We start from the raw sequence: 23,538 nt of genomic DNA, 5'->3' as shown, positions 1-23,538 counted from the left end.
GAAATTACACTAATGAAGTAACCTTAGCTATCGCCGATTCCCTATCGATGACATTATAGGAATTTTGGTGGATATCTTAATAAGAGTGAGTGTGGCAGCATTTGCATCTATAGATGTAAATGGTTAATTTACTTGGGGAAACTTATAAGTTATTTCTCCTTTTAAACTGAAGAACACACGATGTTACATTAGTTTCAGGTGTACAACACAGTGATTGGACAACTGTACACATTGTGCTATGCTCACAAGTGCCCCCATATAATATTATTGACTATATTCCCTATACTGTACCTTTCATCCCTGTGACTTATTTATCCCATAATGTAAGTTACTTCTTACTCATGTACCTGTTCATTGTCTTTTATGTGAGATCCTTCAGGAATTGCTTCTACACCTTTCTCATCACCTGTTCTTCTAGATGCATCCTTAAGAAATACAATCACTTTATCTTCTGGTAAGTACTCAGGGTCCCACAGGAGCTGATCATCATTTTCATATACTAAATTAGTAAAACATAGAAGTTAAAAAAAAATGCCAAATCTTGTTAAGAGTTTGATTAAACAAATAATTCACACTTATAAGCCAACATGTTGAGAATTGAGAGGTACAGCATGGTCCTAGGACTTGCCTAACTTCATTCTTGTTCTTGGGTCATATTTTATGGCCTAAGTGATTTAAACAATTTTATAACTGTTTCAGAGCCAAGCTAAGATGACTTAGCTTGAGTTTACTCAAGTCCAAGCTCTCTTGGTTTGAATAGCATCACCACCATTTACTACCTATATGACCTTGGGCAAGTTACTTCTCTTCTCTCTGCATCATCTGTGAAATGGGGATAACAACATTATCATATTGGGTTGTAAAGATTTAAAGTACGCTAAAACAATTCTGGCACATTATTAAGGTTCAATGGATGTTAGCTACAACTATTATTTTTGAAATGAGAGGTCTAAAAGAATGCTCACCAAATGTTAACACTGCTTATTTCTTGGTGGTAAGGTTTGGGGTAATTTTTTCTTTTATGTATTTTTCTATGAAGTTTGAAAATATATTATAATGAACATAAATCATTTTCATAAAACAAGAGTCTTTCTGTTTTTAAAAAAAGCATTTCACTTTCATCAGAATTTCCATTATAGTAAGACTAAAGCCTAAATCTCATCACAATTTAAAAAGTGGAAGGAAAGGAGGAAAACCTAAGATGAGAGCCCTGTGCAAATGTAACTGACAGGAAGATGGAACACAGACAAAAAAAAACAAGGAAGAATCAAAAGAGAAAAAGTAACAAATGTGACACCATCACTGCTAGGGGAAGAAAATGCTTCAAGGAGTGCTAGACTGGTTAAATGCTTTTCAATGAACAGTGTAACAACTGAAAAAGGTACAATAGGCTTACTAACAAGGAGGGGAATGTTTTAAGAGCCATTTCTGTGCAGAAATGGAAGCTGAGGCCCCACTAGAGACGACTGAAGAGTAAATGGAAGGGAAAGAAATAAAGTAGGGACTCTTGAAAAGTTTGGTTTTAAGAGAGGAGAGACAGGTACAGCGGGAGAGGAGGTAGAGCTGAAGAAAGTTTTTGGTTTTATTGGTTTTTAAACATAGGAGACAATCATTTAAATGCCAGTAGGAAGGAACCAGCTAAAGAAAAACTCTGTATTTAAGAGACAGAGGATAACCGACAGTGCCAAAGTTCCTTGTGTTATTTAAAAAAAAAAAAAAAAAAGGAATTAACAGCAGGGTGTCTGGGTGGCTCTGTTGGTTAAGCGTCCAACTTTGGCTCAGGTCATGATCTCACAGTTCGTGAGTTCGAGCCCCATGTCGGGCCCTGTGCTGAGAGCTCAGAGACTGGAGCCTGCTTCAGATTCTGTGTCTCCCTCCCTCTCTGCCCTTCCCCTGCTCGCTCTCTCTCAAAAATAAACATTAAAAAAAATTTTTTTTAAAGAAAGGAATTAACAGCTAATTAAGCATCTCCTATGTATGAAGCACTATGTTGGGTGTTTTCATATAAATTACCTTGTCTCACTCTGCACCTCCACTACACACATACACTTTAAAATATCGTTCTACTTTTCTGTTTCCCAAAATAGATACTCTTCTTTAAAGTACAAGGATGGGGCGCCAGGGTGGCTCAGTCGGTTAAGCGGCCAACTTCGGCTCAGGTCATGATCTCACGGTCCGTGAGTTCAAGCCCCGCGTCGGGCTCTGTGCTGACAGCTCAGAGCCTGGAGCCTGTTTCGGATTCTGTGTCTCCCTCTCTCTCTGACCCTCCCCCGTTCATGCTGTCTCTCCCTGTCTCAAAAATAAACGTTAAAAAAAAAAAATTAAAAAAAACATAAATAAAGTACAAGGATAACCTCTAGAAAATTTTCCTTAGTAAACCTCATTCCTTCTCTAGCCTGCTGGTACAATCTTAGTGAAACTCTAAATTGTAAATACAATAAACCTACCATGATAAAGTGAATCTGGATATACGACTACTGATTTTTGTCTGCTTAGCCTCTGTTCACTGAAGCGGGGAGTGGGGAAGACTACAGTTTTCATGTTCCTGAGACTGATGGATGGAGGGCGGGCAAGGCCTTACAAGAAGTCCTAAGAAAGATGGAAGGTGATGCGTCCCTGAGTCCCCAGTGTTCTCCCACTTAAATACGCCCATAGTGGGCCTATGAAACAAGCACAGATGACCTGAAAGATACTTCTGGAATCATTCTGTTAAGTTGCAAATTGCCACAGGATACAGAGATGTCCTGTCTAAGCTGAGTACACAAACATCACCAGATGGCGCCAAATGACAAGCCAGACCCCTAGAACTGTGACAAAACAGCTAGACAGGCTGACCCTGAGAATACAACACCTCATTTTATACAGTGACAACATACTAAAAAATAACCACAGATGAGAACAATCAGCATTTCCACAGAGAATAAATCACACTGTCTACTGGTTCCAGAAACAGACCAAATTATTTTCCACTTAAGTTTACACTCCAAATAAAATAGGACTTTTGACCATGATCTAAATAAAACAGGCAACAACAGCTAACTTTTGTTAAATGTCTGTTGCAGAACGAAATGCCAAGAGTTCAGAAAATCAAAAATCCACCACTACGATAAAACACAGGATAAAATACAGAAGAGAAATAACATCTCTTGTTGTGTAAATCAACTACCAAGCCTAGATGTTAGAATTTTTAAAAAAGCAACCACAAATATATCCACTTTATATTATGGGAGATATAATTCACATGTGATTATAAGTAAATGAAAACATTCTGAAGGCAGGAACACACCTAGTATATTCAAGTTACCCAGGAAAGGGCTTATTATGGAATTTTAAGTAACAAATCAAGCTCAAATAAAATGGGTTGTCACTATGTTAACAAAGTTCAGTGTGTGGTGGTTGGGAGGGTGTGTAGAAAGTCCAGAAACCACCACCACAAATCTGGGAAATTAATCCTCCATGAATAAATTTGTATTTATTCACTTTCAGTTTTCATAAGAAGTGTTATTCTGTTTTTTAATGCCGAAGTAAAAATTCAATGTAATCAATGTATCATGAGGATGAAAATGCCAGTCCATAATCAGCTATGGTATAATGAGGTTTACCCCATGTTCTTAAAAGGACACACTGTGATTAATGACATAAATTTTAAGTTGTTTAGCTGAGCCTTTCCTATATGTACAGGCTAAATGAACTGCCTTTTCAACAGTATTATCATCAACTAAGGATAATGCATGTGTACATTTTTTAGTAACTTCAAAATCAATAATATGTCAAATGTTCATTAGAAACAAAGATTCATGCAGTCTTTTGCTATTCACTGCTTCCAAACTCCTAGCCATCATTTTCTTACTCTAAAACTCATGTCATGCAAGCATGAAAATTAGACTGGGAAGTATGTATCTTGGCTCCTTTCTCTTAACCCTTTTCCCCCTAAGTAGCCCAACTAATTGTAATCAACCTAGTCCAGGGTTCTCAATCTCAGCAGTACTGACACTTTGGGCAGATAATTCTTAGTAGGGGGAGGCGGTGGCAGTCCTCTGTGTGTGTTCCAAGATGTTCAGCAGCATTCAATTCAGTCTTATCACAAAAGGTGCAGTGTTCATTCAGTTTAGTATATGGAAGAAACAATAAAATACGTAACTGAAAAATCATGCTTTTCATTTCTACAACACATCTTTGGGAATTAAATCCTTTCCATTTGAGTGAGGCTGACATCACACCCTGGAGCCCCAAGAACATAAATGAGCCAGGGCAAACCAGAAGAGTCACTCTTCTCTCTGGTCACAGTAATTACTTCTGGCTGAGCATGACTCAAACAAAGTTAACAGATTCTCTCTAGGACTTTTGCTGGAGCGAAGGTGGATACAGAAGTTTTCATCTGTGCTGGTTCTCTAGCTACAGGGACAGTGTAAAGCGTAAGCCAGGAGCTCCGAGTAGCCATCTTAGCCTGTCTTGTAATAAAGGAAAGAGGGAAAGGAGAGGGACAGCTGATATCAGAAGAACCCCCAAATCCAGTTTTATCTGAAGCCAGGCCACCCAGAACTTTCCAGTTAAGCAATCAGGTAAATTCTTTTTTGCTGAAGCTAACTGAAGAGGGTTTTTGCCAATTGTAAGTAAAACAGCATGAACTGATGGTTTCTGAAAATCTGAAAAATAAAACCTAAATGTAATGAGTAAGATTAATCATCCATTGAATACTAATGTCACTCACTGAGTACTTACAATGTATATGCTGTTAAGGCTAACTGTGAAAATATCCTATGTAAATCCTCATGATAGGCTCTGTAAATAAATGCTCTTTTACAGCTATTTTTTACTGAGGAGAAAAGGAAGTAAACATGTCCAAGGCCAAATGCCTACATACTGATCAAAGTTTACTGACTCCGTATTGGCTTTGTCAACGTTATTCTGCACCCACCTAATACCTCAGCCACCAAATGTTTACTAAGTGCCTATGTAACAGAATCATACCAGGTATTAAGGATGCAAAAAATAAACAAATGATTACAATACACTGCGCACTGAGTAAACTGTTAATTTACATAAATTTAAGAAAATTGTAATAGTGTAGTTGAGATTATATAACAACAGATACAGGTTCAAAGAGGACTTTAACGTGACTGTAACAAATCTTGTTTATATAACTGAAACAGAAGTGATAACTGAGGGGCACCTGGGTGGCTCAGCTGGTTAAGCTTGTCAACTCAGTTTCAGCTCAGGTCATGATCCCACAGTTTGTGAGATTCTCTCTATCTCTCTGCCCCTCCCGACTTGTGTGCGTGCTCTCTCTCAAAAATAAATACTCAGAAATTAAAAGAAAAAAAAGAAATGATAGCTGATGAGGAATATATATGCTGCATGGAGTCTAGTAAAAAAGAAATCAGGTATCAGAGAGAAAAAAATCATCAGTATCTCTCCAGGATACTCAGTGATAGGGTTTCCTTGTATCAATGAAAAAATTCTAATCCATTTACCAAGTAATTCCTACAGTGAAGGTATCAAGGTATCAAAGTTTTGTGACATTTTTTAATCAAAATCACTCTAACCAAATGTTCTCCCTCTTGAATGTGTGGTCACCAAGCCAATGAAAAATATCTTGCAAACTTTTTCCTATAAGGAACAGAATGCACTAATCTTCAGTATCCCTTTAACAGTTTTTTCCTAACAATGTAATTTACCTAAGTTTCACATGAGTTTGGTTTGTGTGCACAGGGTACCCTAAGTGGTGACAAATTCTGGGTAATATGACAGAAGTATGAATTACTAGAAATACAAAACTGAGGAAAGAACCTATACTACAGTGACCCCTCTAAAGCAGGATCCCCTTGCTAAATCTAGTCTGATCCTCACACCATCTACAATGCTTGAATTCTCATGGTAAGTAAAATTTGTAAATCGTATCTGTTCCGGAAAAAATAATTATGCATAATTGCTTTCTAAAATTACAATCAAACTGAAAGCATCAAACCCAAATTTAAAACAACGAAAGTTAAAGATCATTTATTTTCTATATCGGACAATACAAACATGTTAAAACATAAAACATATTAAGAGCTAATTAAAACTACCTTTAAGCCCTAACACTAACCTGCCATATGTAAAACCAAAATATTTTCCTACCCACCTACAAAATACAAAATTTTCTGACAGACACTACTATTTTTCATAATCAAAACTTAAAAAAAAATAAATAAATAAATTAGAACAAAGGTCTAACTTTCAGCTCTTTAGTTGGAGAAAGAACTCAATGGTGAACATGTGCTAATCATTATATAGTACATAAGCAAAGCATAACATTTAAAATTCAGTTACAAAAATAAATACAAATGTCAATGGTTCACTTATTTTTGCACACAACTCCAATGTGTTCACAAAACTATGTATAGAATCTTACTATATAACAAAGTCACTCCATATTGTACTTTTAATGTTCCTGTATATTGCAGGAATTAACTTGAAAGTAAGTACAAGCTATTGCTGGTGTGTTAAAACATTTTTGCTGTCACTAGAATTTACTGGCCTGTGGTGTTCTCTTAACTGCCTCTACCTACTGCTTGCCCTGAAAGCAGGTGCATTATAAAGGAAGTTTCTGGAGAGAACACTAAAAGGAAAACAAAAGTCTTCTGCAACTCCAAAAGGCTCTGCATATGTGAGCTGAAATGTGAAGATAACAACTGAAATAAAAGAAATGAACAAAGATTTCTAACACTGAGTGATGTCATACTATACATGAACTCATTAAAAACACACCCACAACATTCTTTCTGGAACTCACCCCAACCGAATAATCTAAAACAGACTTAAGACCTCAAGCATTTTATGTTACTGGAAGTTTAAGTACTTACGACTTGGAATTTTTATATAAAATGATAGAAAAAATCATGTAAAATTTAAGTATACAAGTTGTTTTCCCAAATTATTTTACAAATAAATAAATATTAAAGTACTCAGTTTTAGTGATATTAAAAGTTTCAAAGCTTACCATTAAGCTTTTTAGGTCATTATGTACTTAAGTTTTTTTAAACCTAACAGCTTCCACTGACATAAAACAACCTATTATATTTAATTTATACAGGTTATAAAGGATTTATCCAGGGAAATTAAAATATGAAAAACAAAATGAAAAGTTGAGATGTTTTAAGTCACTCAGTATGAAAAGGCATTCAATTTTTTCTAAGAACGAAACTGGAAAAACAGAAACCTTTTCTTCTTACAGAGATAATGAAGGGTCTTCTTTCATAAATCAATGGGGTAACAAACTGTCCTGGTCTCATTCCATTATAAAATAACAGTTCATCACTTCAAAAGCATAAATTCAAGCTATGTAACTTTACTAATTAACCCACCTTTTTCATTTTCTTTGTATCTACAAATGCCAACTGGAATCTCTGCTTGAAACATGGAGCCCACCATAATCTCCTATTTTAGAAATAACATAACACATTAGTAAGATCTAGTAACACAGATTTTATATCCATTTTCTAACTTTACCATCTTCCTAGGTAAACTGTTCATGGTTTCTCTGTCATAAAAGATACAACCAATTAACTACCTCAGAGGAGTATTGTGAGGATGAATGAGTTAATAATAAAGAGCTTGGGTATGATTGGATGAAAATATTAGTAATAATAATGGGGTGTAATGCAATATACACAGTGAATACAAACTACTTCAAAATATGGAGAAAAAGAAGTAAAAATGAGTTCTTATAATTCAAACTGCAAACACTCTGAAAAACAGAAAAGCAAATTCAGATACATTAAGGTATTTACACTGTAAACTATGGTCCCTGGATCAGCACCATCAGAGTCACTTGGGAAACTGTTAGATATGCAAATGCTCAGCTCTTACCTGAGCCCTACTAACTAGAAACTCTGGGGATGGGACTCAGCAAGCTGCTGTGCAGGTGATTCTGACATACACTCTTATCTGAGAACCACAGATTCAAGGTAAAGAAAAACGGGTTTGTATAAAGCTCTGTAGAGGTCAAATGGATGAAAGCCCACATGGATAAGCAGGTTAGTGACTGACTTTCACAAAACAATACAAAATGAAAAAAGTAACCTCCCCAAAACAAAATTAAATCTTACTTTAGGAAATTTAGTCATCAAATCTATGTAAAATCACAGGTTAGGGGAAGCTGGCTGTTCAGAAAGGTAACTGGAGATCATCACCGATGAGATATTACAAAACAGAGGGACCAAGATTATAGACCCTCCTTTATCTGGTGGCTAAATGTTAAGACTGAATCTACTGCATTTTCAAAATGAAGATGTAGGCAGAAAAGGTAAGTTTAAGGTGACAGTTTACCAGTTTAAATAACAGTTGAAATAACTCTTAGGATTTGAAAAAATTCCTCTTATTGTCAACCCATTGATACCACAATCTCATTTTTTCTAGTATAACTTCAAAGACATACTCTATGCAATTAATTTTTTGCTAAACCTGCATAGGAAAACCAGTCAATTTTCTAAGGAGAATTCACATACAAGTTTTCTCTACTCTTACAGGTGAATTTTATGTCTTTGATTATAAAAAAAGAGTACCCTACTATCACTTCTTGTGCCTCTTTTAACTTTACTCATCAATGCTTACCAGAGAATAGACAGTTAAGTTATCAACCTTCCCTGTCTCAGGCACTTCTAAAAATATTAATGCCTGGATCCATTCCAGACCAACTAAATTGTAATCTCTGGATAAAGGCCCTGGTAATCAGTACTTAAAAGTTCTCCAAATGATTCTAAACACGGAGCCAGGTTTGAGAACTTCTGGACTACTGTAAAAATAAGATGACCTCTTTTCCCTATTGAGTTCAGAACACGTTTTTACATGCTAATCTGTAGGGAAGGGAAACAGCACTTAGGAGCATTATGTACCAGGTACCTTATGTGTAATTTTCATTAAATCCTGTGTAATTTTCATTAAATTCTCACCAACTTCAACAAGGCTAAAATTTTTATTTCTGTATTTATGTGAGATGAAACTCAAAACAATTAAGTTCCTCAAGAATGCACTCTTAACAAGTTCTAGGGCTGTAACTTGGACTCAAATTTGATTTCAAAGCTGTCTCCTCTGTCCCAATTCCTAGAAAAATTTAGTGTCTTACAAGCCTTAGAAGATGATTCAGAATCTTGAAAATTTTTACTACAACAGTCTAAATCATTCTAAAATAAAACAGTCTGGATTTACTGTGGCCTGTTTTATTACGCAATTTCCTGACGAAGAGAATACTCTCCCATGTTGTCCCTCTTTTAAGCTTTTGTTCCTTCACTAAAAAAAAAAAAATAATAATTCAACACTTACTCAAATACTGCACACTTCAGACATAAAAACAATTTAAGTTGGAGAAAACAGATATAAATTTGAATATATGGTAGAAAGTAGTAGTTTAAGGTGACTTTCAAGGTTTTTAGTTTTCATAATTTCTGCATGGTGTAGGAATCAGAAAAAACTGGATTGAAGAACATTTGCCCAAATAGGTCACATAAACAGTAAGTAACTTTTGTGATCCTTGTTTTCTGTCTTCAGCCCCATCTTTCATTCATCTTTCACTCAAATTAATACATACTGCACTGAGCTAAACTTCCCTTACCATTCTAACTCACAATGGTATCGCTGTCTTCTAAACAGCTCCTTGGAAACCCAGAAATGGACCAACTGTGGCTGAAGCCGACAATACCTGGGAGCCCACTCCAAGTTCATTTGAATACTTCATTCTTCCTAATAGAAACTCTTTAAGTATAAGATGTTCTCTTATTTTAATTACCAAGGTGTCAGCTCTTTAAGTCTGCTCCAAGCATCCCAAACCAAAAAAACTTTAAACTTAAAAAAAGCAAACAAACAAAAAAACAAAGCCACAAGAAGACTCAAAACTATTAACTAATTAAATAATTAAACAATTGTGACTTAAAAAGTACAGCCAGTCCACTGATTTTGATGTTTAGAGCTATTCTGCTTCCAAAGAAATGATTGTTTATGCACTAAATTTAAAATCAGACCTAGGAAAAAGAACAGCAAAAAATGCTCAATGTAATTTTTAACAGCAAAACACAGTGATATGTCTCAATAAGAATGACATCATTTCGGGGCACCTGAGCTCGGTTGGTTGAGCATCCAGCACTTGATTTTGGCTCAGGTCATGATCTCACAGTTCAGAAGACTGTGCCCCATGTCTCTGTGTTGAAAGCTGCTTGGGATTCCCTCTGTCCCTCCCCCTGGCATGCACAGGCTCTCTCAAAATAAACATTAAAGGAAAAAAAAAAAAAAAAAGAGGGGTGCCTGGGTCGCTCAGTCAAATGGCCAACTTCGGCTCAGGTCATGATCTTGTGGTTTGCGAGTTTTAGCCCCACATCGGGCTCTGTACTGACAGCTCAGAGCCTGGAGCCTGCTTTGGATCTGTGTCTCCCTCTCTCTCTGCCCCCTCCCCTGCTCGCTCTGTCTCAAAAAAAGAAACATTAGGAAAAAAAAAAGAAAAACAAAAAAAGAAAGAATGGTATCATCCTTCTATATAAATGATTTGCTCTAATCAATTCTACATGATATTTTGACATATTTTCCTAGTAAGTTCAACTGCTTTGCAACAGCTTAAATTTAATTCTTCTACTTTACTGTAAAACTAAGTTGTACAGTTATATAGTTTTATAATTAAAAACTTATGTCAATATATAATCTTTAGATTCACTTTAGAAATTAACTTATTATGGATAGCTATAGAGAAGCTCCAATGTGTCCCTTCATCCAACATACTCTGAATTGTAAATATCAACATTAATATGGGATGGAAAAACTTACAATTTAAATTATTAAACAAAAGCCACTTTAACAAAACCAAAGCCTCAATTGCTTTCCCAAGTTTAAAAAAACATTCACTTGTGATACTTTTTACAGTGCAACAAAAAACTAAATTGGCACTAGCTCGAAATTTCAATTTCTGTTCTTGGTTTGAGATGGATTTGCTCAAAAAGAGTCCAATTCTTTCTATGCCATTATTTTATTTTATAAAAAAATAAGTATTCTTACTTTGATATATTAAAGGGAAATCTGAACGCCTTCCAAACATTTAAAAAAGGGCTTACCTCAACTTTATCAATATACAGAGCTAGTAAAATAATAATTATACTTGTTTTTAATGTTAATTTACCTAAACTTGGGGAAAATATGGCTCTAACTACCTTTTTCCAGTCTTCTGATGGAATATAATCTTCATCTTCTTCAGATTCTTCTTCTATTTCGCTATCTAGAATAAATAAGACAATATTATAAAATGATTGTTTTTCCTGTCCACATCTGTATATCTAGCTGTATGTTATTTTTACATCTACCATCGAACATTTAAGTATGCCTGAAAGTATCTGCAGAATAGGGCCAAGATATTTCTAATCAAATAATAAAATAATACCCTATCAGTTTAAAACAGGAAAACAATCCACAAACCTAGGATAATTCCAATCTTAGAAAACCGCATCCTTAGACAATTATTTCCTACGAAAATTTAAGAAAAAAAGTTTAATTAGAGTCAAGATAATCTGTTCCTGAACCTAATTCTGGTTCTGGTGACAGAATTATAGGAGCACAATTTCTTCCCTAATAAAATGAGAATTTGGATAAAACAAAAACAGTAGTTTCCAATCAGTGCTCCTTGAGATACTGAGAACTTTTTAGCAACACTCTGTGGGAGTGTGAAGGGAGGCTATGTATGAAGACCTCCATTCTCCTCAACCTCTGTTTTCTTGAGAGCAGGCAAGCTGCCGTTTGTTTACATTTGGAGTAAAATTGTATTTACATACTGGGATAGGAAATCTAAAACCTACTACATGTTTCAGCATCTTCTCAACTGTAAAATGGCATACAAAGTTCAAAAGGGTAAATTACATTCAGAAATTAAATCTTCCTATGGAAAAGCTAAGATAGGCAGTATATATATATAGCTTTCATGCATACATGCATCACAACTGAAATACCAGATCATGAAATAAATATTGTTTTAGAATGCAGTCACTTAGCATCCCACTTTTAACCAAACTTTGGCAATTTATCTAAGAAGAAAAAGGAAAAACACCAGATTTTCACCAAACTTAAAACAGTAATTTCATTAACCCATCTCTTTTTATAGTGATACACTTTCTTTTCAAGTGGACCAGATCTTTGATCAAAACTCAGTAAATTTTTTTTTTAATGTTTGAGTGTGAGAGGGCAGAGAGAGAAGGAGACACAGAATCTGAGGCGGGCTCCAGGCTCCAAGCTATCAGCACAGAGCCTGACGCAGGGCTTGAACCCACGAACTGCAAGATCATGACCTAAGCCAACGTCAGTCGCTTAACTGACTGAGCCACCCAGACTCAGTGCGTAAAACTCACAATAAAATATTAGCAGCACTACATTCACTTGCAAACTAAGTATGTAACAGAAATCCTTCACACGAAGCAGTAGCCATGTTTAATCAGTTATTACATTACCACACATTTCATGACAGGTGGTTGTTCTTCGAGTGTCTTTCTGTCTTTTAAATAAAGCATAGAAATTTAGACCACAAGTCTGAACTGATAACACTAATGGTTGCCTTTTTCTTATCAAAGAGCTGTCACCTACAGTAATGATTCCTGCTTAGAATGAAATACCATGGAGCAAATGAAGCATGCAAATATTCAAGATACGTACATTAAATGTCTCAACTACTGGTCATCTGTGGCTAGATTACAACTGTAGTAAAATTAGGAGATCTTCCGTATAAAACATATTATCGTTTCAAGAGTAAACCACTTCTTCAGAACTAGGAACCACTGATTAGAAAAAAGCAGTATTTATGAATATAGGTAAAAAAGGCTAAAAGGCAAAGAAAGTAGAAAATTAACACCGAGGAAAATACCAGGAGAAATTAAAAAAGATGACCATGAAACAAACTAAATTCAAAGAAGCGTTGGGGGGGAAAAAAAGGAACACATTCAAAATTAAGTAGTACAGTGATGCAACAATTATTGCAATCTACTCATGGACAAAAAGGGCCCTAGCACTGCTAAACTAATAGCCTAGAACAAAACCTAACACTGTTCAGCGAGATTTCAGAGTAAATGAATTCAAACAGATGAATGAACAAGAAATGGAATTTTCCATCATATATTAAATGGTAAAAATTATCCACACAGCAACCAGTGATACTTACTTGTATCAAAATATTTACATCGACGTGGCCGGATTATTTCTTGGGCATCTTGAGAAGCAACAGATTGTGACGGATCATCATTGGAAGACTGAGTTTCATCCTCTTGACCTGATGAGTCCTTTATATTCTCTTCCTGTAGAATAAAAAAATTAAATTTCTTTAAGATGTAAGGAAAACTGTTGCAGATGAAAGGTTACAGTATTCCAAATACAAACAGAAAACTAAAATAAATACACTAAATTCATCATGGTATTCTGGGTTGAATCCTGGAACAGGAAAAAAGGACATTAGTGGAGAAACTGGCAAAATCTGAATCGTCTATAGTTTAATTAATTAATATGGTTAATAGTACCAGTGCCAATTTCTTACTTTTGACAATATATACCATGGTTACATGAGATATAAACAAGGGAAGTCAGGTAAAAAGTATATAGGAACACTCTATACTATCTTTGAGCTTCTCTATAAATCAAATTATTTCAAAACATAATAAGAAAACTGAATACAGAACTACCAATTAGCTTTTATTACTTAGAAACAGTATTTTTTTTTAAGTTAGTTCAAATTTACTTACAAGAGACACTGAAAAGAAATGCACAAAGACACAGATAAAACTATTACTTTCTCAGGAGATTACAGGCAACTTCCAATATTAATAAATTACTACTGCAACAAGAAAAAAGACTACAATCTTAAGAATTACTGTGTAGGGGCGCCTGGGTGGCGCAGTCGGTTGAGCGGCCGACTTCAGCCAGGTCACGATCTCACGGTCCGTGAGTTCAAGCCCCGCGTCGGGCTCTGGGCTGATGGCTCAGAGCCTGGAGCCTGTTTCCAATTCTGTGTCTCCCTCTTTCTCTGTCCCTCCCCCGTTCATGCTCTGTCTCTCTCTGTCCCAAAAATAAATAAAAAAATTAAAAAGAATTACTGTGTATAACCTTACTTTATTTTCCCCACTACAGCCACTGTTATCATCGTTATCAGCATCTTCATCGTCTTCACCTTCTTCTTCCTCTTCCTCCTCCTCCTCATCTTCTTCAGGGAGTCGAATAGTACTATCATAACCATAAAGACTGAGAAGTTCATGAATTGGCATGTCTCCTTCCTAAATAGACCAAATAAAAAGTTAACTTCTGAATAAATGATTATTTCATTTTCCTGTAATTCACAGATCTACAGCCTTCATTCCACACAGAAAACTTTTAGACCTGTATCGAGAATTCTCAAATCATACAAGGTGAGCCAAAATAATTCTGAAGCCTAGGAAAATCCTCGTCTTTCAAGAATTTCTATAAGAGACTGATCAATTCTAATTGCTAACAATAACACCTTTAAGCATAATAAAAAGTAACACTGGCTTAGAATTAGAACCGTTCTTCTGTGCGATCAATAAATGTAGCTTGACAATTAACACTATGTATAGATACTCACACTTAGGAGTACCATATACAATTTGGGAGTGGGAAAATTAAAAGAAACAATAAGAAACAATAAAACAAAAAGAAACAAACACATTAAAAGAAACAATAATGATAATATAAGAACAATACTGGATTACATTAGTCATACATTCTTTTCTAGGGTTACCTATAATGTAAAATCATGTCATATGCAATCCTTACAATCCATTTTACAAAACTGTTACATTACCCCATCTCACAGATGAGAAACTCAGGCTCACAGATTAAGCAACTTCCCCCAAAATGATACAGAGTACAAATAGTAGAGCCAGAATTCAGGTCTAATTCCAAAAGCCTATACTCACTCTTCAGTACGTTAGAATACTGCTTCAGCCAGTAATACCCATTAAAAAACATACCTCCTGAGAGTGAAATGAAGAAATATCCATATGCAATGAAATGAAATCAAGTGTTCTATGGAAGGTACTCTAATAATCAGTAACCAAGTGATATAAAGTATCAGGGAAATAGGAGTCTATTTTGACTATAAAAAGAAAATGTAAGGGTTTTTGGGTGGCTCAGTCAGTTAAGCGTGCGACTTTGGCTCAGGTCATGATCTCGCGGTTTGTGAGTTTGAGCCCCACGTCGGGCTCTGTGCTGACAGCTCGGGCCTGGAGCCTGCTTCAGAGTCTGTGTCTCCCCCTCTCTGCCCCTCCCCTGCTCACACTCTGTGTCTCTCTGTCTCTCGATAATAAACATTAAAAAAAAAAATGTAATCCAAATCACCTGAACATATTACACACACATTCACGCACACCCTCCTTCTACAACCCCCGCTCCACCTCTCTGAGAAAAATTTAATAGGCAGTTTTGAACCTACCAGAAGGGCAACCATGAAACAAAACATGCTTTGTATTTCTCCAGCAGTCTTGCAGCATTATTCATGGACAGAAATAAGTTGTCCATGTGTTACATACATTGTTCCAATAGAGATGGATAAATCAGATTGGATGATATAACCTGATGACACTAAGTACTTAGATCATACGTTTAACTCCCATCACTCAGAATTTGTGTGCAGGAAGCAACTAATGTTTATGATTTGAAAAATTTTTCTTACAGAAAGAGGTAGGAAGAAAATTATTTTTAACACGGGTATTTCACATTGTAAATGGAGATTCTAGTTATATATTAGTTTGTGAATCTATCTCTAAAAGAGAAATCAATTCTGAGAGCCCTGGTGACCCCCAACAGCCACAACCTGAAAAGTGGTAACTGTAACAGGTAAGGTACTACCACTCCAGCTGAATGACTAGCTGGCATACTTAACTGGCATCTCCTATTGTGTTTCTCAAAGTGCAATAACACAAACAGTGCTTGAGGTGTTCAAGGATCTAATCCATGCAGAGATCCACGTACCATGGACCTGGTACAGGACACAGAAATTTGGAATTAGAAAATCAGGATTTAAGAACTAAAACAGAACTTCAAAATCAAGAAAGTAGAATAAAAGAAAGCTACAGAAAAGGTTGGTTGTATACACAGTAATAACAAACAGCCGCCCTAAAGTGTCTTCTATGTGCACATTTGTGATAAGTGCTTTGATTCCACTATCTTATTCTCTCTCTTCTGAACAAGAGCAAAGGAAGAGTATTATGCAATCTCAACAGATCTTTAAAAGCACCAGTGGGACAGTTTATTACCTTTATGTACAAGTAAGAAAACCAAGCAGAAAGAAACCTCATGCCCTGAGAGACTTTTCTATAATACCTAGACCTAATCCCAGCTCGTATTTTCCATAAACTCATTCTATACCACAAATTAGAAGGTCTGACAATGGCAGTCACTACTATGAACAAGAACGCACCAAAAAAGCTTCAGCGTTAAGTTTGCAACTAAATTTACACAGACTTTAAGAATTCATGAAGAGTTTGTTTCATCAATATCTCATCTTTAAAACTTCCCTAATATAGACTGCTATTACGTCTGATTTTTAAAAGTGAGTTAACTGATGCTTTGAAAGAACATACAAAGTAGGCAGGTTATCGATCAAATGTCTGCGGGCTTTCTAGCTTTGGTTTCTTATATTCGAGGGCAATAGAATCACCTTCAGGGCTTATCAAAACAGAGTGCTGGGCCCCATCCAAGTTTCTACTATAGCAGGGCAGAGGTTGGGCCTGAGTATCTGCACTTATATGTGCACTTTATATGTGCCAGGTGATACTGATGCTCTTGGTATGAGACTACCTTGAGAACCACTTATCTTACGTCTAAGATACCTGCAAATTTCCTTTCCAGTGAGAGGTAATAAAGTTTGATTATTATTGTTAATAAGGCTTATCACTAACATCTGTTAACCCAGGTCAGTTATATGTCAAAAGGATAGGTGACATACTAACTGCATGGAACAGTTTTTTTATTTTGTTTTTTGGGTTTTTTTTTAATTACTATCGGGAACGTGGAATGTCTCATTTCCATGGTTAGGTCAAGAATTTGTCCCCCTAGATAAGCATTTAAGAAGAATGATTCACTTGAGCTCTTTTCCAGCCATCCAAGATGCCAAAAGGACAGAAGGCTAAAGGGAAGAAGGTGGCCCCAACCCCTGCTGTCATGAGGAAGCAGGAAGCCAAGAAGGTGGTCAACCTGCTGTTTGAGAAGAGGCTCAAGAGTTTTGGTATCGGACAGGGTACCTAGCCCAAAAGGAACCCCACCTGCTTTGTCAAATGGCCCCGCTACATTCAACTGCAGCAGCAAAGGGCTAGTCTCTATCAATGTCTGAAAGAGCCTCACGGGATTAACCAGTTCACCCATGTCTTGGACTGCCAAAGAGCTACTTAACTGCTTTGGCTGACCCATAAATACAGACCAAAGATGAAGAAAGAAAAGAAAGCAGAGACTGTTGACCCGGGCTGAGAAGAAAGCTGCTGACAAAGGGAATGTCCCCATTAAGAGGCTGTCTGTCCTTCCAGCCGGGGTTAATACTGTCACCAACTTAACAGAAACAAGAAGGCTCAGTTGGTAGTGATTGCACATGCTGTGGATCCCCCTGAGTTGGTTGTCGTCCTGACTGTTCTGCGTTGTGAGATGGGGATTCCCCACCGCATTATCAAGGGGAAGGCCAGGCTGGGCTACTTGGTCCACAGGAAGACCTGCACCACTGTCACCTTCACACAAGTTAACTTGGAAGACAAAGGAGCTCTGGCCAAGCTGGTGGAAGCCATCAGGACCAATTACCATGACAGATATGATGAGATCTGCGGTCACTGGGGAGGCAACATCCTAGATGCAAAGTCAGTAGCTCACACTGCCAACCTAGAAAAGACAAAGGCTAAACAACTGGCCACCAAGCTGGGCTAAATGTTGAGTCTTCTGTACATAAAAAGCAATAAAAAGTTCCCTTTAAATAAAAAAAATAAAAAAAAAAAAAAGAACTGTGACTCACTTTTCATTTCTCAAAGAAAAATTTAGCAACACTGCTAATATTGACTAAGCAGAGAACGGAGGAGAATTGAAAGTGGTTGGTCACAATACATTTGGAGACCTAACTGAATGTGAAGAAACAGTAACAGAACTGGCAGATAAAGAAGTCACTCAAGTCAGAGGAAATGACTACCGCACAGGTACAGAAACAAAAATGAATACAAGGTTACCCTAATTAGAGCAGAAGGCATCTGTAGTAACTAAAATAAGTTCGATCTTGTATTTTTACCTTTCTCTAGTTTCATTTAGTTTCTAGTAGAAAGTGTTACACTCTACTTTTGACTGCATTTGAGAGTAACTGTTGAGCAGTGATTGACACTACAAGGGCTTAGGGAAGATTATACATGTAACAAAATGTTCCAGATGGACTTTGGCAGGGAAAGATTTAGTTTGTCAGAGACAGAGCTAGGTTGGAATCCACTGCTATTGTTCACATGTAGTATAATTAGAGCTTAAACTAGTTAAATTAGTGGATGTGGTAGAGAAAAAACTCAAGAGACCTTGAAGAAATCAACAGGATTTAACCATTAGTAAAGAGTGATTAAGAGGTCTTGGTGACACTGAATCTCTGTTCTAGACACTCCTTATTCCCAGATACACATTCATATAACTTCTAAAACAGTTCTAAGAAATATTAAAAACAATAAATTAAAACCAATAAAGTTCTAATAAACTTCAAAGTTAATTTTAGCTGGGTTCTATCACGTGTAAACAAAATATCCTTGCCTATTCCACTGAGGAAATGCTTGCTTAATATTAACAATAAAGGATATAGCGGTTTTATGCTTATGCTTAGGTATTGACTTTTAACTTAATTTCTTGTCACCTAATACCAAGTTTGTAAGCAACAAGTTAGTAAACGACAATCAAGACTGAGGAATACAAGACAGAGTTTGACATTAGTATAAAAAATATCTTACTTGAACTAAGGTATAAAGTGAAGATCTTGCAGCAAACACTGAGCTACAAGTACTACAATAAAAACCAAAATCAATTTTGCTGAGGAATCCTCAGTTTCAAATTCAAGTAGCATTTATTATGTCCCTACTATGCACTAAAGGATGTACGTAGCATTTAACAAGTACCCTGTAAGGATAATTTATTGTCTGCCCCACCCCCTCAAATCCTTTCTCTTTCTATTTCCATATTCATCTTCTTTCAGGAATGTTCTTTCCTCCATTCCAAGCATGTATTTTGATTGAGAGCTCACTTTCTGGACTACATAGCATCTGATCCAATTGGAATCACTGCATTCCTGGCCATAAGTTTGGAATGGGCACGTAACCCAAGCCTGGCCATAGTTTGTTTCCAGATTTGTACCAACAGCAGCTAAAAAAACATAGAGTATCTTAAGCAGTACATCTTGGAGACCTGGAAACTGACAGCATATAAACAAAGTTGGTCTGAAAAAGGATGCCACCATGTAGAACAGCAGAAACAGAAAATATCTTCTGGTGGCACTGAGTCCCTAAGGACTAGATATCTCCCTGCCCTTATTAAAATTACATGAGCCTTACATTAAATTCCTTATTTTGTCTAAGTAAGTTCAAGATGGATCTCTATTATTTGCCTCCAAAAATACTGATATAAACAGTAATGATACCCTATAAAACAAATGTTCCTTGCCATTTGTCTCTGAAAAAAAGACTAAAAGCTGAATAAAATGTGGCTGACTCAGCACATTATTATACTGGGGTCTGCCAGTCACCTGTTCCAGATAATCTCTCATTAACTTATATGGTCAAAGTCTATGTTCCATAAGGTACTAATAAGGGGCTTTCCTCAAGTTAAACTGAAACACCACAAGAAAGTAGTAGTGTCTTATTACCATCCATACAAATGTAGTATGTAAGTATAGAAATGGGAGAAACAAAGTGAAAGAAAAAATTATGGGTCAAGTAGAATGGAACATCACAGTTTGGGGGTTACAAGTATCTTTGAGAATTTTATGAATGATAAAAACTACTAAGATTTATTGAGTGATTATCACATAGGACACTATGCTAAATGTTTTACGTATATCATCCTTGTAGTAACACTGGCGCTTAATGAAATTAAGTAACTTGTCCAGAGTCACACACCTGCAGTAGAGTTTTGAATCAGGAAGTCTGACTAAATGTTTCACAGTACCTTTACATATACATGCATATGTACTGCCTTCCTCAAAACCGAGAAATAAAAGGAATAAGAAATATAAGGAAGGGGTGCCTGGGATGCTCAGTTGGTTAAGCGTCTGATTCTTCATTTCGGCTCAGGTCATGACCTAACGGTTCATGGGACTGAGCCCCATGTTGGGTACTAATGCTGACAGAGTGGAGCCTGCGTGGGATTCTTTCTCTCTGCACCTCCCTCACTTGCGTGCACAAGTGCGCGCTGTCTCTCTCTCAATAAATGAATGAATGAATGAAATATATGGAAGATATGGACATAGCACAAAATGAATAAAAATACAGGAACATGGACTATACTTGCATATTGTGCTTTAAGAAATAAGTTGACTAAGCACAATAACAAAAAGAGGAGCAATCACGTCTGCATAACCTAAAAGGAGGCTAGCTGGAGGTGAAAAGAACAGATGTTTTCAAAAGACATTTTATCTATCTGCCATTTAACTTCAAAACAGTAAAGTTACCAAATAACTACAGCACTATTTTAAGGTTGGAGTGGTGTCCATCTGCCAGCCATAGAGGAGTGGGTCCCTCTCAGCCGTGTTCATGTTAGTCTTTTTAGAAATGACTGCAGGAGACAGCAGATATTGGCTATTCAAGGGTCATCTGTTGGATGGACACAGTACGCTTCTTATACCGTGTACCACAACCAATTTACCAGTAAATGCTACTGAAAGAAGAGGGGAAGGAGGAGGAAAGAGACTGATTTCCAGCCAGGATGGCATAAGGGACTACACATCCAGACTGGACTAAAGAGACCAGACCGTTCCTAAGGTAAACAACCTCTTGGGATTGTTGGGGCTTCACTATAAGATAAACTATAAAGGGATGGAGGCAGTTAACTTTTCTTTAGAACTCCCACACTGGGGTTTCTTTTTATTCTATGTAATTCTTGTCATGTGTACACTTCACAAAACCCTCTCACATTTTAATCTTTATTTTCCAGTTCTGGAGATTCACCAGATGGTTATGTGTCTAGCACTTCAAAATGAGTATTAAGTATAATATTATTATAACATGATTTTTAAAAAAATACAGATAAATACATAAAGATATAGCTGATCCTGATCCCTCTTCTCCCAAACAGACTGCTACATTTGTGCCATTCAAAACAAGGCTTTGAATTTTAAGAGTACATTTGAAAAACAGAGTTAAGCCAGCCTGCATATTGCTACTCAAGCAAACAAAAGCGTATTCACTACAGGAACGATTCTGATACCCCTTCTAAGATTACCACTATAAATTCTAACCTGTATATCTAATTCTATTAAAATATTCAAATGCTGAACTTACATAATTATTTTATATTAAGATTCATGCCTGTATTGAACTGTACAAAATGTAACAACAAACATCAAAGCTTCTTCTATGAAAAGCTACTTTTCACTTAAAACTTTAGATTTCAAACTGAATGAACTTAAAACTACACGCCATGCAATTATTGACAATTCCTGAATGAATTGCTAGTCAAAATTCTGCCACAATTACATCAGAAGTCCATGTCATACAACCAACATGCCAGGTAAAAAATCACCTGATTCTTGACAGAACTGTAATGTTTCATTTCTATAAAAGAATATCAGTAATCAGTGAGAAAATCTGGCTCATTTTTTAAATAAAAACAAAAACCAGTTTGGTTTGGTTCATACCTAAAAAGTTTATAACTTTAAGAAACACAACATATTGGCCCTAAACTAGCTTAGCTGCAGGTTACAGATGAAGCGCTGGTGATTATGCGCAACTTAAACCTAAATTTTAATTATTCTGGGAAAAGTTAGAAGCATCTGAAAAGATGTAAGACAGCCTGTTTGAGGAGAATGATAAAAGATTGGCTCCCCTTTCTCTTCCTTTCTATATCCTCTATAAAAAATTCTATTTTAAATTCTTTTTCCTAAGGAAGGGTCACCTGAAAGCAAATATGGGGAGGCTGTAAAAGACCAAAGGAGGCAGAATAAAGGAGAAATAGGAAACAACAACACGCCCAAACTTTTAGCAAAGCTCATTAGCAATTTTGTACTAATTAAATGTAATAGCCTGTTTTCAGAAACAGAAAAAAAAAAAAAAAAAACAAACCAATAATCATTCTACCACACAACCTGTACTGATTATCTCCTCCTGAGTGACTACTTAATTATTTCAGCAACATAGAGTGTGAGAAAATGGAATATATAAGATTTTCCTCCTTTCATGGTTATCCCATGGATGGGTTATTCAGAAATGAAAATATACCTAAAGTGATAGAAGTTTCTGTGAAATACAGGCAAATAACTGCCTTCCATTTAATGAATATATGAAGTGACTGCGACTGAGTCCTAAATCAACCATTTCCTTTGATGTTCACATAGGTTCTAGATCATTCAAACAAACTATAACAGTCTTCTGAATGACTTTCTAGCCTCTTGTAAAGAACAGTTTTGATTCCACGCTCCTCAAGTGCTTTTTAACCCATTCTTGAAAAGCTTTTATAACAACTATACATCATGGTCACTAAGACCAATTGTTTTCTGGCTTAAAACAATAAAACACTGAATTGCTTAGGCACTGTGGATTAAGCTAGTTTTAATTACTAAAAGATCCAAAAGGGGACCATCTGACAAGATTTGACTAGATAGTAATAGAATTCCTTTTCTAGTTCTTTAAATGTGCAATATAAAAACTAAAACTCGGCAACACATATTACTATACAAGAATTAATTTTTCCAAAATATTATGTACTCTAAACGTGTAAAGGCTGATACTATGTCTTACTTATTTTGTATGTTCTTTTTGTCATGGGGTGTACCAGATCATATACACAATACATTTTAATAAGAGCATACCAGAGTGATTTATCATTTCATCCAAAAAATTTGACCACTCTTGCTAAGTATCAGGAAATACACTGGTGAATAAAACACTGTCCCTCCTCTCATGGAACTAAAGGAGGACACAGACAATAAATGAGACAAACATATAATTACAAATTGTGTTAGTTATAAAGAAAGTATTGAATCGGGTACAGTGGATTAAAAAAAAAGCTAACTGGGAACAGGTAAGGTCACTGTGAGAAGGCAACATTAAGCCCAGACTTAAGGGGATAAGGAACCAGCCTCAGAAAGCACATACCGAGGAGTAGGAAAAAGCTGAAAGGCCTTGAAGCAGGAAGAAACAGCATATCTAAGAACAGAAGCACCTGGTGTGGCTATGTAACAGCATGACAGGGGCCTTGCTGGCCAGGTCAAGGAGTTTGGATTTTCTTCCCATGTAACAGGAAGACACTGCAGTTTTAAATAAAAGGCTGACACAACTGCATTAATATTTTGAAAATACCATCATGATTATTACAGAAATATAC

General features: G+C 36.2%; 1 protein-coding gene and 1 pseudogene across 9 annotated transcripts in view; one reads left to right on the top strand and one right to left on the bottom strand.

The window, feature by feature from the left end:
- MIER1 (MIER1 transcriptional regulator) overlaps positions 1 to 23,538 on the bottom strand; it is a 59,075-nt gene that overhangs the window by 14,015 nt on the left and 21,522 nt on the right. For all 9 annotated transcript variants that reach the window (XM_042952057.1, XM_042952058.1, XM_042952060.1 and 6 more), the window contains 5 exons: positions 14,100 to 14,261; positions 13,160 to 13,292; positions 11,172 to 11,236; positions 7,347 to 7,419; positions 348 to 499 (listed from right to left, as the gene is read on the bottom strand). In XM_042952057.1, coding sequence (XP_042807991.1) covers positions 348 to 499; positions 7,347 to 7,419; positions 11,172 to 11,236; positions 13,160 to 13,292; positions 14,100 to 14,261 — 585 coding nt within the window. The remainder of the gene's footprint in view (positions 1 to 347; positions 500 to 7,346; positions 7,420 to 11,171; positions 11,237 to 13,159; positions 13,293 to 14,099; positions 14,262 to 23,538) is intronic.
- Positions 16,092 to 19,828, top strand: LOC122227506 (annotated as a pseudogene).

Source organism: Panthera leo, chromosome C1 (assembly GCF_018350215.1).
Source record: "Panthera leo isolate Ple1 chromosome C1, P.leo_Ple1_pat1.1, whole genome shotgun sequence".
Lineage (NCBI taxonomy): Eukaryota > Metazoa > Chordata > Mammalia > Carnivora > Felidae > Panthera > Panthera leo.
The sequence above is the reverse complement of the archived record's forward strand: the minus strand, read 5'-3'. Positions and strand labels throughout refer to the sequence as shown.